This window comes from Chelonoidis abingdonii, chromosome 15 (genome assembly GCF_003597395.2).
Source record: "Chelonoidis abingdonii isolate Lonesome George chromosome 15, CheloAbing_2.0, whole genome shotgun sequence".
Taxonomy (NCBI): Eukaryota; Metazoa; Chordata; order Testudines; family Testudinidae; genus Chelonoidis; species Chelonoidis abingdonii.
In genome coordinates, this window is record NC_133783.1 from 38,723,462 (window position 1) to 38,737,990 (window position 14,529).

Below are 14,529 nucleotides of genomic sequence, written 5' to 3' on the forward strand. Positions count from 1 at the left end.
GCATGTGTAATTGTAATGGCTGCCTTATGTGGAGTTAATTTATATACTGTGGAAATCAAAAAGACATCTTCTTGTCCTTTGGAAAGCCACTAAGTTACAACTGATAAGTATGCATCCATTGCTGTGTGGGCAGAAAGCAGTATATTCATTTCCCCATATGTAACTCATTTTAGCTCTGATCAGATGCTTGTATGGGCTGGAATAAATTGGACATTTTTAATGACTGCAAAACAGCACCTCGAGTTTGGCATTTAATAAGGCAGAAAAATAACGATTTTTTTTCCATCTGAAAAGACTTGGACCTTAAGAATATCTCCATGATCTAGTATGACCATTTAATGAGAGCCTGGTGCCACAGTGCCTGCTCCTTTAGTAAACAAGCATCAAATGTTTTCTGAATAATTTAATATGTGTCTAGGTTACAAAATGTTCCATTTATGACTATTTTATAATACCTCTTTAAAAATATGTCTTTATTTCTAAGGTCATGCACACCTAACAGATTTTAATATTGCAACAATAATCAGAGATGGTGAAAAAGCAACTGCATTAGCTGGAACGAAACCATATATGGGTAAGAAATATTATTTACTAATTGTCTCTACAATTTACTTTGAAAGGCTACTTACAGCATACCATTTTATAATTTGTGTCTAACACAATGTAATTGAACTAATTTAACACATTAATGCAAGCAACTTAGTCATTCAGAAAACTTAATTAATCAAACAGTCTGTCCCTCAAGATGTGTGAATTATTCTCCCCAAAACACCTTTTGTGTTTGCTCTCATCAGCCTCCCAATGTCATCATCAGTTCCTGTTGTTCCTGCACTAACTTAGGACCTGTTCCTGGAAGGTGCAGTTCCCACTGACTTGGGTGGCACTCAGCACTTTGCATGACTAAGCTCTTAGACAGTAAGCTGTTTGGGACAGGAACTCAATTTCTTGTTTGTCTTGTAGGATCCCATCTAGGGTGACCAGATGTCCCGATTTTATAGGGACAGTCCCGATTTTGGGGGCTTATTCTTATATAGGCATCTGTTACACACACACACCCTCCCCCCGTCCCAATTTTTTAAGCTTGCTATCTGGTCACCCTAATCTCATCGATGGCACTAAATAAAAGTAATTATGGCATCCATAAACTGACGCTTAATCCAATCTGCAGCAGGATGTAAACATACTACAGCCAGAGTAAATACATTGTTTTCTTTTCTGTTTTTATTTAGCTCCAGAGATTTTTCACTCTTTTCTGAATGGTGGGACAGGCTACTCCTTTGAAGTTGATTGGTGGTCTTTAGGAGTGATGGCTTATGAACTTCTTCGTGGATGGGTCTGGTGTCCTCTATTGTCTTATATGATGATGTTTACAGATATTTTTCTTAATAATCTTCAAAGGGAAGAATTGTATTTTTTTCATATTTCCATTTTCTTTTCCTCAGAGACCCTATGACATCCACTCCAGTAACCCGGTAGAGTCTTTAATTCAGCTGTTTAGTACTGTAAGTGTTCAGTATTCATCAGTATGGTCAAAAGAAAGTGTTGCTTTATTGAGAAAGGTAAATACTGTTTCTTCAGTACAATTTCAATTGTGTGGTCACAAATTCCATACTGGCTACAATATGTACAGGGCTAATTAGAAACTAATCTTCTGTTCAGCTTCAAGATATTACTCCTTTATGTCTTTATACAATGGTTAGCACAATTTAATTCTCCAAAATATAATTTGAGTAGTCATTTGCTGCTTTATCCATCTTCTCTTCTGTTAGTTAGCAAGTGAGGTGTGTTACTTGATTGGTTTAAGTGATATAATCATATACTTGCTCAGGTTAAGATACTGTAGTGTTAACATAACTGCCTGTATGGAAACGTATTACCTCCAATACTCTGAAATTCATAGCTGACTGTTGAAATAACTACCTTTCACCGTAGAATGATTGCAGCATAAAATACATAGGTGTTTGGATATCCTGCTGTGATAATGCTTTTTTTCCCTTTCTCCAATTCTGCAGTCAGTGAATCTGAATCTGATTTGTCTAGTAATTAGAAATGAGTTTGTTTTCTTTTTTCTGGGGAATGGGTCCTCTGTCACTTTCATTTTATTGTTTATGTCTAAGAAAGTCTGGTGATTTGAAGCTGATGTTGGTTTCTTGGCTTCTGTTTATTAAAGGATTCAGAAAAGTGGCTGATCAAGAGAGTATAAAAGAGATAAACACTCCACTGACAGCAAATAAGTGACTCCAATATAAGTTAGAGTTGGGTGGACAATTTACATAATTAGATTTTATTTTAGTAAGAAGCGGAGTTGTTAGTTATTATTGCAATAAAAATTACTCTGCAAGATCACATATGCCATCTACTGGGTTAACTCAGAGATGGCATGCTTTTAAAGAGAACATTATATATGGAAATTAATAATACATATCCATAATCCAAAAGTTATCAGTCATCACCCCCAAACAAAGAAGTCCCCCAGGCCTCCAAGAATCCCACCAGTTTTCTTGCTCTAAAACATTGTCCAGTTGAGGAGAACAGCGTGAGAAATTCTTCAGAGCCCAGTGTCACTTTTTCTTAGGGTTTGTCTACACTGGCACTTTACAGCACTGCAACTTTCTTGCTCAGGGGTGTGAAAAAACATTCCCTTGAGCTCAGCAAGTTTCAGCGCTGTAAAGCTCCAGTGTAGCCACGCTCCCAGTGCTGGCAGCTACACCCCTCATGGAGATGGTTTTTTTAGAGTGCTGGGAGAGCTCTCTCCCCGTGCTCTGCCACGACTACACAAGCCACGTAGACTAGCCCTTAATCAGCTGGCTGAGGAATTGCTGAATAATGTGGGGCATTTCTTTCCCAGCATAGGCTGAGCATGTGACCCACACAGCACTTCCTGATCTTATCAGGCAACAAGAGATCAGGACTAGTAATCAAATGTTTCCTCCTTTTGGCCCAAATGAGGAATTTTCCCATCAACTAACCCAAGCATAATTAATTATGGTATTTCCTAACATTTGAGTGCTTGAGTTTGCAACCTTAATAATTTTTTTGTTTGTTTTTTGGGCAGATAATAAGTTACAAGTCATTTCCCACAAAGGGTTTTTTCTCTCTTAGTTAATTATAAGAGCATGATTAAAGACAGAATGATTCTGTATGCCTGTTCTTTCTCAGTCCAGACCATACCTTACTGCAGTGCCTGTTATTTCAGCTATTGACAGTGAATCCTGAGCATCGATTTGCCAGCCTCACTGATGTTCAAACTTCAGCTTACTTATCAAATGTCATATGGGATGATGTCTGTGAGAAGAAGGTGGAGCCAGGCTTTGTTCCTAATGTAAGCAAAAGTGATGACTTAATCAGTTTCCCCTTATTGAACAATGATCACTGTTTACTTAATAAGACAAAGGATTTCTATGGCTGAAATAACTCCTAAATGTATTAGCTGAAACATATTCTCATAAATCACAAAACTAAGCTTTCAGTTAGTACCTTTGTACCATTCTAACAGAAAGGCCGTCTACATTGCGATCCCACCTTTGAGCTAGAAGAAATGATCCTGGAGTCAAGACCTTTGCATAAAAAGAAGAAAAGACTCGCAAAAAACAAGTCCAGGGACAACAGCAAGGACAGCTCACAGTCAGTAAGTCCGTCCTTGAATAGCTCAAACAATCAAAAAGCTGAGGTGTTGAAATCTGTTTGTTATAAAAGCAGTTACTTTGCATGGAGGCTTTCCATTCATACGTATTGTAATAAAAATGTTCAGCCAAGCGGGCAGTCAGACTGACTCTGCCTGAGAGCTAAATTCTCCTCTTCCATCTGCATGGCAGATCTCTTCCACATTCTTCTGTTATCCCTAAAGTGACATGAGTGACATGCAAAGTGACATGCACTTTGATCAAGAAACAATAAACGTCAAAAGATCCGCTATGTAGATAGAGAAGAAAGATTTTTCACCTCAGATGCGGTATCATTTACACAGTTAGGTCCTGAGTCTTCTGTCACACAAGTTTACACCTGTGTAACTCCTTTGAATTCTATGGATTTACTCCTAATTGACCCTTATGTTAGTGAAAGGAGAACCAAATTATTAGTAAAATGAGATGTGTGGCAAGTTAGAAATATTGATGACACTCACATTAATGATTCAAAGCTTTAAGTCCTCTACTTGAAACAATAATAAAATTCTGCAGTATTACTGGGCTGGCTTCTCACAGCTTGTTTCAAATATTGCATGTTCAGTTCTCAAGAGCTATTCTCAACTGAGTTTTGCAACACAACTAACCAAACACTAGGATATCCTGTGCAGTCCTGATTTAGAATATTCCCAGTAGTGCATGAGAATAACTCTTTTCATGTAGATCCCTCCTGGATGTTCATGATGACTCTTGGTAGGCCGTACAATACCCTTTCTTTGAGAGGTAGCAGGAAGCTTTGGAAACAATCAAGTAAGAAAAGTAGATCCTAGGTGTCTCCCATGAATTCCCACTAATATTCCATGAGATTGTGCTATGATTATTTTCATTGGCTGCAATAGTTTTGTTGTTGGTAAGAAAAAAATATTTAGGAAACACCCATTCTTTTAGAAACTAGTCATGTAAGTGTTTATAATCATGAGAGCCAGAGTTCAGGCTAGACTCAAGTCACTGTTAAAATGAATACAGGAGTTTCAATCTTCTCCATGGTGGACATGTCCCCATAAAATAACAGTTACATAATTTGGCATAGTATGTAGCTTCATCTCAGGGAAAACCCAGTATTCTTAAGGGGTGTTGCAGGCTGTACCTGATGTATATGGGTAGATCTATGTGAAAAAGCAATCACAACATCTAACCACTTATTTCTGGACTCAGGGCAGTGCTCCTTGGCTCTCAATTTCATGAGCACTAAAATTATCCCGCAAATAAAAATAAACAATTTTTTTAAGAATACCATTTATCTTATAAACAGCAGGAAGTATCTGTTAGAATTCTCCCTGACATGTGGGCTGAGTCTATTAACAGCAGTGGATCATTTCCTCCTTCAGCAATAGTTAACATTACAATCAATGAAGGTTACTATAAAAGATTGAAAGAATAATTCAGGAAACCAAAAACCAGAATAAGCAAACTTAACAATAACTTGCAGAGGCACTCACTGACAAGTGAGTTAAAGGCAGTGCTACATTTTTCTCCAGCATCTATGTGTCCTGCCAGTCTCCTTGATGGTGCTGTATGCCTGTAGCTTTTAAGGCACCATGGGATCCTTCAGGATGATAGTCAATATAAGTGAAATTCACCTCTGGATATAGGACTAGTTAAAGGCCTATATACCGCTTAAATCCTGCATAAAACCTGTTTTGAGGATTTAAGTGAATGATTAGTATATAGGCCTTATGCTTGCTCCCTGCACCAGGGTGAATTTCACTATCTATAAACTGATTATTCATATAGTAAAGGATTGTGCGTATTAGCATGTTATCTGTGTAGTAGAGAAATTATTGCACCAGAAGTGAAAACAAAACACAGTGATTTAAAAATGTGAAAGAAATGAGGGTGTTTTTTTTCCATCATCAATTTAGGCTGAAAGTCATACTACTCGATTAGATTATATTCATGTGCATCTAGACAACAGTACAGTAACTCCTCACTTAAAGTCATCCCGGTTAATGTCATTTCGTTGTTATGTTGCTGATCAATTAGGCAACATACTCATTTAAAGTTGTGCAATGCTCCCTTCTAATGTCATTTGGCAGCCACCTGCTTTGTCCACTGCTTGCAGGAAGACCAGCCCGTTGCACCTAGCTGGTGGGGGCTTGGAACCAGGGTGGACCAGCAGCCCCCTATCAGCTCCTCGCTCCCCTAAGTTCCCTGTGCAGCAGCTGTCCCTTCCCCTACTGCCATGTGCTGCTCCTGCCCTCTACCTTGGAGCTGTTCCCCAAGATTCCTACTTGCTGTACTGGGGGGCGAAAGGAAGACGGGGTAATGTCAGAGTGTCTCCCTCCCCCCGCTCCTGCACCCTGCTTACCCCATCTTCCATAGAGCAAGGGGGACATACGACATGCCTCAGGACTGAGGGAGCTTGCTGGCAGCAGCTGCGGTCTCAGCAAGCTGATCTAATTAATAAGGCAGTGTACTTAAAGGGGAAATGCACATATCTCTCATACACACTGTCTCTGTCTTTGTCTGCAATGCTGTCTCCCCTCCCTGCATTCCTGCTGCCTTGTGGAGTGTGAGAGTTAACCCTTGAGGACTAAGCCAATTGGTAGTTCATCATTTAGCAGTAAGACATTCCCTGGGAAATATCCCACCCTCTGACTCCTTACCTCAACCAAGCTTCACAATCATCATCACTGTGTACCAGTATTAAATTGTTTAAAACCTATACTGTGTGTGTGTGTGTGTATATATATATATATATATAAATATAGTGTTTTGTCTGGTAAAAAAAAGTCCCTGGAACCTAAATCCCTCATTTACATTAATTCTTATGGGGAAATTGGATTCGCTTAACATCGTTTCGCTTAAAGTCACATTTTTCAGGAACATAACTACAACGTTAAGTGAGAAGTTACTGTAGTCACATATATAGTCTGATGTTTTCTCTATTGACTTCTCATGCACGTGATGTTTTTTCTTTTTTCAAAACAGGAAAATGACTATCTCCAGGAATGCCTCGAAGCAATCCAGCAAGACTTTGTAATTTTTAACAGAGAGAAGTGAGTGGGGGGGGGTATGTTTTCATAAGGAAAGGGGGCTTCTTTTTACTTAGCAGAACTAGGATTCACAAAAACAGATTGTTGGGAGCCATAAATATGAGAATCAAAGCAATGGTCCAGTTCTGCATTATTGACTTCAATGGAGCAGACCCAGGCCCTATTTTTCTTTAAAGCTTATCTAAAATATGGAACTGAAAAACAACTCCAAAAGCCCCAATGATTATTAAACTCTGTAGTTAAACCAAATATGCTACAGAATCATGTGGATTTTAAAATACTTATGATTTTGAGTCTTGAGTACACCCACAATATCCACCCATCCACTGTATTTTTGACTATATGGCAAATGAAAGAAATATGGTAAAATGCCCTCCATGCACCACACTGGGTGAATGAAAGCACTGCAATCAAAATATCTGCTTTCCCCTGTGGCTTGAAGATATTCATGACATTTTTGCTATTAAATTAAAACAATATGATGGAAGGCAATTCTTCCCAAGCTAGGAGATAAGGAAACCGCCTCTAAACAAACCATACTCCTTAGTAAGCTCATCACAGTAGGTTACTAGATATCTCCTTGCAGCATGTACAGCACTGATAAGCCATTGTGTTTAAAATAGAAGAATACACCTGCAGCTGTTTGGGTTCTGGTACACTATAGTCAAAAAGACTTTAAAACACAGGGGCTTATGCAAAAATTCATGAAAACGTTAGGATATGGGTTAGGTGGATCTCAAATATGGAAGAAACACTCGGGTGTTTGTTTCATATATTACATGTGTTCATGCATTAGTTTCATGTATTACAATTGATACTTAGCACATAAAAAGAGAGAATTCACTGCAATGGCTCAATCATTGGTTATCAAACTTTTCCAAAACTGGGATTTCCCTCCCATTTAGGAAGAATCTATCCTGGGTCCCTTTAGCTTTCCGAGAACTACCAAGTGATTGTGACCCCCTGATGCCTGACTGTGACACCTACATTAGTACATATGGATGATAGGGGCACCTTAGGACTCATTTTCCATTTCAGTTTTTTCAACCATAGTTTCTACAAAATTTTAAGTGTAGATAAAGCATGTAACATGTTACTCATATGTTCTGCACAGGTTGAAGAGGAGTCAAGATCAAATGAATGAATCTATTTCTCCTCCTGAAACTACAGATGAAGCCGAGACAGAAGCTGAATCTGAGAATTCCAATTTAAATATGTGTAGCTCTGTATGTTCTTCTACAGGCAGCAGCTAGGACTACAGTTTCAAAGCCAGGGGCCAAAAGCCTACATGCCTCTTGAATAAATCATTCTCAGGTTGCACTGATGAATATATACTGTACACTGCGTACTATAATTGAAAAAAAAGTCACAGAATCAATATTGTAAAGCTGTAGCAGAGGTAGATAGTTCTTAAAGAACTGAATTCATGGATTTAAATGATGGCCAGTTCTGAACACTGGATTACCTACTATGAGGAAAAATACTTGCTATGCAACACCTTGGAGAAAATAGTTCAGTTTCTTTCTTTGCTCTTTTTTAATGGCAGGCTGCTGACTCAGACACGTGAACATGGTAAGTGAACAGGTCAAATCCTTGCATATGAGCAAGGAGCACGCAGCACAAGTGTGTGTTTGGGAAAGGTTGAGAAGATGATGTAAAGCTCACCTTTGCACTCCGGAAAACTGTTTACTGGATTGGCCCTTTGTGTAAATTAGAGAAGCCCTCAGGCTGCTCTAATTAATGACAGGTGCTAACAGCCTCGAGGAACTAAATAGCTGAGGAACATGGCAGTTTAAGAGCACCTCAGCCACACCCTCTTTTTTCTGGCTGCACGCTACATGTAGGACCTTCTCTGTCAACTCAATGCAACTGGATGTTTCTCCTTGCACTGGGCCAATCCCTGAGGGGCTGGATATACTGGCTTTACAAAGAGAATCTGTTAGTGGAGTGGCACAAAGTGGTTGCACTGCACCAAAGGATCTGGTTTGAAATATTTAATCTCCTTGTATGGCTATGCTTAGCTGCAAGGAGCTGTGCAAATTACAAGCAAATGAATCAGAAATTATTTTTTTTTCAACTCATTTAATTAATCGGACATAAATTCTATTGGATTTCAGTTTTACTGGAAATGTACACTGTGGGTAGCCATAAAATGCTGCTCAATAATAGAAGAAAGGTGTTGTCAGTTTTACCCTTCTGTTTACTTTATTCTAAGTGTAAAATAAAGTATTGTACATAGTCTACTGGTACCTGTCTTAACTTTTCATTAGGACAGGAGATCTCTTGACTTTGCTCCAGCTGTGGATATTGCCTAATTGTTTCAGAAACCTTTTCTATGTTAGGTTTAGTGGCTTATTCTACTGTATAGTGGCTTTAAGTTACTATTACTGAAATCAAGCCATCAGTTCTACTACACCATTCAGTTATTGTGCTGTGCATATATCTCATTATAATTACATCCACACAAAAGCTATCAAAATCTGTTGCCAGACCTTAAGAAATTTGCCATGTTTGCATCTTTACTTTATTGTATGTTCCTGAAGCATAATGGATAGAGAATGTTTTTAACAAATGCAAATTCTTTCAAGGCAATTTCTGCTTTGTTGATATATATTTTTCAGTGTCCATGAATGAAACAAATGTGTAAAACAATTTTATATGTAAAACAAGACATGTTTACTTTTCCACAGTTTTATTTGGAGACTGGTAGGTGGTGAAAATTGTGCAGAACCAAATTTTCATAAAATATATTCAAATGTGCAGGCACAACTTGGGGGGTGGGGGTGGGGAAAGACTCCAAAGCTTTTATACCAGTTGCACAGTTATTTTTAGGACACCACCAGATAAATGGTAGGTCCTGTTAGTAATTAAACTGTAGAAGACCATGGTTCTTGCTAGATCATGACCATCCACATCTTATCGATCAGAGTATAATCAAAGTTGTGTGAGCTTGAATAGGTCCTAACATGGGAAGCCAACTCTTTTCAGAGAATAAATGCCATCCAACTATGTTCATGTTCCTAGATATTACTATACACTATCCCTGCTCTAATGATAGTTGAAGTAAGGGTTGGCTTATTTTAGTAAAACAGATCTAAAATAAATATTCCCCTCCCTTTTGCTTCTTCCTTACCAACTACAGAAGAAAATTTACCTCCTCAGCTCTGAGTCACAAACAACTTTAAAAGGGAGATTTTTTCCCCCCCTTTTCCTTCTGCTCTGCAGTAACATTCCAGCTGATTGTCAGTTAGCAAAAGAATTCACACAGCCATCCGTCTTTGCTGTTCCCGCCAAAGGCATATTAAAGCATGTTTGAATAGAATGTATGATCTGGGCCCTATGCTTTGAAAGAGTTCAGTGAACATTTTCTAGGAACACCTTGCCCCCCACTCATGCATTTTGTTGTCAGATTTGACCCTTCTCCGCTTGCATTTTATTTTTGTAAAGATAATGGAGATAAAGCCTCACATTTTTGTCTTGATCCAAGACACATCTTGCTTTGCTCTCTCTCTTCCCCTTTCTGTTGCAGCTTCCCAACCAGCCCACTGTCCCATGGCAGGGAAATTACCTTTTTAAAAGAATCAAAATTAATAATAAGTGCCATAGGCACCTTCCAAAATAACAGCTATTTACTCTCATCCCCCATTCCAATGGCCATATCAGAGCACTCAATATTTGCATCAGGAATTGTCTCTTTCTTGTGTTTGAAAAAATAGCTCTGAGATAAGTAGGTGCAAACATACCTCAACTTCCCAAGCTTCAAATATGGGTTGCAGTGTGTGGCAAAGATGCAAAGTGAAGGGAACAAAGCGTTATTAGTGCAGGATACTGAAATGTTGTGAACCTCAGTCTGTCGGTATAAATGGCTCTCATGTCAATTTCATTATTCTTTATTTCTCACGTAAATAATTTTCACCAAGAAAATGATGGCACACCAAAATTCTGAGGAACTTAGGTAGCGATGGGAATGAAATGAGCAACGTTTGGCAGGTGTGGATGCACTCCTAACAAGTTAATGTCAGAAACTCCCTCCATTTAAAGGGACTCTCTGCAGCTCCATTAAAATATACTGTAATAGCAAAAGCCATAGAACCCATTCACTGCTGTAGTTAGCACACGGTGTACACGATTTCTGAAGTTGAAGTAACAGCGTATAGGAATGAACTGACTTTTTCAGTTCAGGCTTTGTTTATTGCTCATTACTTCCACTTTCTGTCACTTATCTTTTCCATATGAACCAAGCATGAAATGTCTTCAGTAGTACCAAGCACTAAACAGCAAAGCTTCAATGAAGACCCTGCTTCTAGGTCATTAGGAGCCAAAGTCTGGTCACCCAGAGGAACTGTTGAAGTGCAACATATTGTTTCCTAAGGAAACAAGATCTGGAAAATGCTTGGGTACACATTATTTCTGCCTCGCTTAAATGCATTTCTAAATCTTGATCTCCGAGAAGCAATGACATGACAAAGAGAGACTTTTAGAATTATTGTCCCATGTATTTGAATCACCCTGAGTGCAATATAATTTTAGTACTCATTTTCTATCTTATATAATGCATGCAAATGTACCTCTCTAATACCCATCTGGGAAATAGGTTTGCTGGTGCCTATTTACACATATTCCCTAGAGAAGAGATTACATGCATACAGTAACTGTAAAAAGAAGACAAATTGTAAGACATGGATACATATTTGCTTTATTGTTTTAAACAAAAAAGTGAGATGTAATATGATGGGCCAAATTCATCCCTGGTATAACTCCGCTGAATGTATTATAGCATTTATGTTTGTATGTTCTCAACATAAAATGTACATTTTGCTTTAGAAAAAAATACGTGAAAGGATTCTGGGCTGTGCACTCCAGCATATTTTACAAGATCTCCTTTTCTTTGCTGTCTATGGAGTATGTGTTGTTTTGGGTGTGGTAGAATCTATAATGATGATATTGTGAGAATTTTAATGCTGGCTCTTTACTTGACTGGGTGGCATTGTCCTGATTTCTATGTTCCTTTTAGGAATCTTTAATTAAAATTGTATAATCTTTTGGACAAATTGGGCCTGATCCAATGCTCTTTAAAGTCCATGGTCATCCTCTTATTGACTTCAGCAGACATTTGATTGGGCCGTTTTTGTCTATTTCAAATAATGCCCTGTGTAAAACTTCATTTGATATGTATAAACCGTATAAGGACAATAGGATTGTTTTCTTTGTTCAATTGTTTCATCAATACCATGTACACAGACACACACAGTTAGACCTCTTTAGAAATCCAGAGTTTACTGCATAGTCTTTCTGCTATACAGTAAATTAATGTATTTTCTAGTCTGTACTTATGTCCCTTATTTATGACTAAGACCTTCAGTGAGCAGGACTAAGTGGGGTAAGATCACAGAGTCCCTAGCTTTCTAGTTCTTCTACCCTTGCAGCCAAGAATATTAAACAAACATTTACCTTGAGTGCCAAGGTCATCAATGCTAATCCTTGACTGAGGGAAGGAATCATTCTTTTCTGATGTTGTTTATATTATTTATATTCATAGCTAAACAAATCCATTTTCTATTATAATTCAAATAGTGCTTTTCACATTCCATAGGGCTTGCCCTAGGTAAAGATTTTAGTATTTGATCATTTAAAGAATTCTAAAGGTTAGTAGAAGCAATTCTTAGACTCGCTGGAGTTATGGAAAATGGAGATCACATGTTTTACGCTGGCTTTTATGTTTACGTGCCAGGCCCTTTAGTGTAAGGTATTTAAGAACACTTGTGACTGTGTAGTGTTGTGGCCCTATTCCAATTTCTTGCACCCCTCAAAACACAGTGGGAATTTTGGGAGTACATAATGGCATGATGGGCAGGAGGTAAATAGTAAATCCTACTGCCAGAAATGCTCTTGACAGTAGTGGCGTGGGAACTTTAATTTATATAAAATATGAATCATGTGTCACTTATGTCTGACTGTACCTGTGGCAAAAACGAGACTAAAGATGTACATTGCTTATTGCACTGTATGTAATGAATGACATTAAGGTATTGTAGGGCTCTATTTTATTGTGAACAGACTGGTTCCTATTACCAATATATTTTTGGTTTGACTCTCTCTGCACCATTTCTCTTTTTACTGTCTCTCTTATTTTAGAGCCTGATGCTCTATTTGGTACAGAAGCAAAACTCTCAGTGTAATTCATGGAATACAGCTATCATTTGCAGTTATTTCCACAGCTGATCACTAACATTGGTTGCCATGTCTAGCTCTCCTACCAGAACCACAATACTAAATTGAATCTGCATAAGCTATTCAAATACTCTGTGTATTAATCATTCTTCACGATGCATCTATACAATCTTTGTTGTTTTCCACAACCCATTGTACTATCCATATGCCATTTGTAACAGTATTATCATCAATTCATTGCTATAAATAAGTAATGTCCTCTTTTCTCAATTCGTTGCATTGGAAAGTTCTGAAAATACTTAATAAACCTTCCAATGAACTCCAGCTGACTTTCCTGGGAATTTTGCATGACAAAGGCATGCAGGAATTGTCCCTTAAGGGTTAAAATTTTTTGCTAACTATTGGTCTATTCCTTGCCCAAAAAAGTAAAAGTAATAATAACTATTTTTTAAAAAACAGTAGAAATGTCTACAACAGCATAAACTTGACTTAAAACAGCGCTAAAATACTGATGCCTTGCATGCTCCTTTTTTTTTTTTTTTTTAGTTATTTCAGTGCAAATCACATATGTAAGTATCTCTTTGTATTTTATGATAATACAATTCTGTAATTTTTATTGCATGAAAATAGCACCATATTATACAAGAAAATTTAAGTTATGGCAATATATTTGTGTTTTTGCAGATACTGCAGAGAAGCCTTTGCACTTCTGGAGTAATAAATGTGTATTTTTAAGATATCTGGACATTTGCAGTCATTTCTAGGTTTATTGTTAAATAGAAAAAAATGAAGTATTGTAAGAAGGGCATGTAGTGGTCACATTCCTTATTTACATATTTCCAGGCTAGATATTTTTACAGTTAGGTATAACAGACAAAACATATAACAAATCTATTTTATTGCTGCCATTATGATCATGGGTATTCTAAAGACATGCTCAGTAGTATTTTTAGACCCAATTAATTTGCCAATCAGTAATCCATGTAAAAGTATTTGTAATTTGCATCCAAGATAAAAAATGCAAATTATATTATCCATTCTGGTATTTTGGTCATTCATCCAGAAATTAAGGATGCTGATCTTTAGGGGTAGTGCACACCTAATTTAGCCAGGTTAACACAATTGTTTACACAGTACTTCCAGAATATTAAGAGAGTGCTCCCAGGGTGCACTTCTCTGACATGAGCACTTGCAGCATTCAGCAACACATGCAGAATGTATGGTATTCCTCCAAGATAGTATGTACTGGTAAAGCAGAGACTCTCTAGGCCTGGAGAAATGGGTAATAAATTGCTCCAGCAAAGATACAGTATTAGGCCTCTTAAAGCCAGTGCATATAATATGAGTAATGCTTGTCCACCATAACTATCTCCATTTGTTCCCACATATCTATAGTGTACAGGCCTGGATTTTCCTCTCAATCTGGCTTTCCTGGTTTTCACCAAAAACAATAAGATTTTGTCCATTGATGCCTAGAACATTCCCAGAAATTTGGAGGTGATCAGATGTAGTGTTCCAAAGTTATCAGATTACAGACAGACACAGAAATGCCATAAAGTTGAGTGTAGGGCCTCACTTCACTCACCCAGTTATTTATTTAAATTGTGGTAGCAGCTAGTAGCCCCAGTCCTGGATCAGGAGCCCACTGTGCTTGGTGCTTACAAATGCAGAACAAGAAG

General features: G+C 37.8%; 1 protein-coding gene across 1 annotated transcript in view; it reads left to right on the plus strand.

The window, feature by feature from the left end:
- STK32C (serine/threonine kinase 32C) overlaps nt 1-13,585 on the plus strand; it is a 247,171-nt gene extending 233,586 nt beyond the window's left edge. Inside the window, exons 6-12 of the mRNA XM_032799731.2 lie at nt 485-574; nt 1,230-1,333; nt 1,443-1,559; nt 3,197-3,322; nt 3,497-3,628; nt 6,615-6,682; nt 7,794-13,585. Of these exons, the coding sequence (XP_032655622.1) occupies nt 485-574; nt 1,230-1,333; nt 1,443-1,559; nt 3,197-3,322; nt 3,497-3,628; nt 6,615-6,682; nt 7,794-7,932 (776 nt within the window). The 3' untranslated portion in view covers nt 7,933-13,585. The remainder of the gene's footprint in view (nt 1-484; nt 575-1,229; nt 1,334-1,442; nt 1,560-3,196; nt 3,323-3,496; nt 3,629-6,614; nt 6,683-7,793) is intronic.
- Nucleotides 13,586-14,529: the final 944 nt, after the last annotated feature.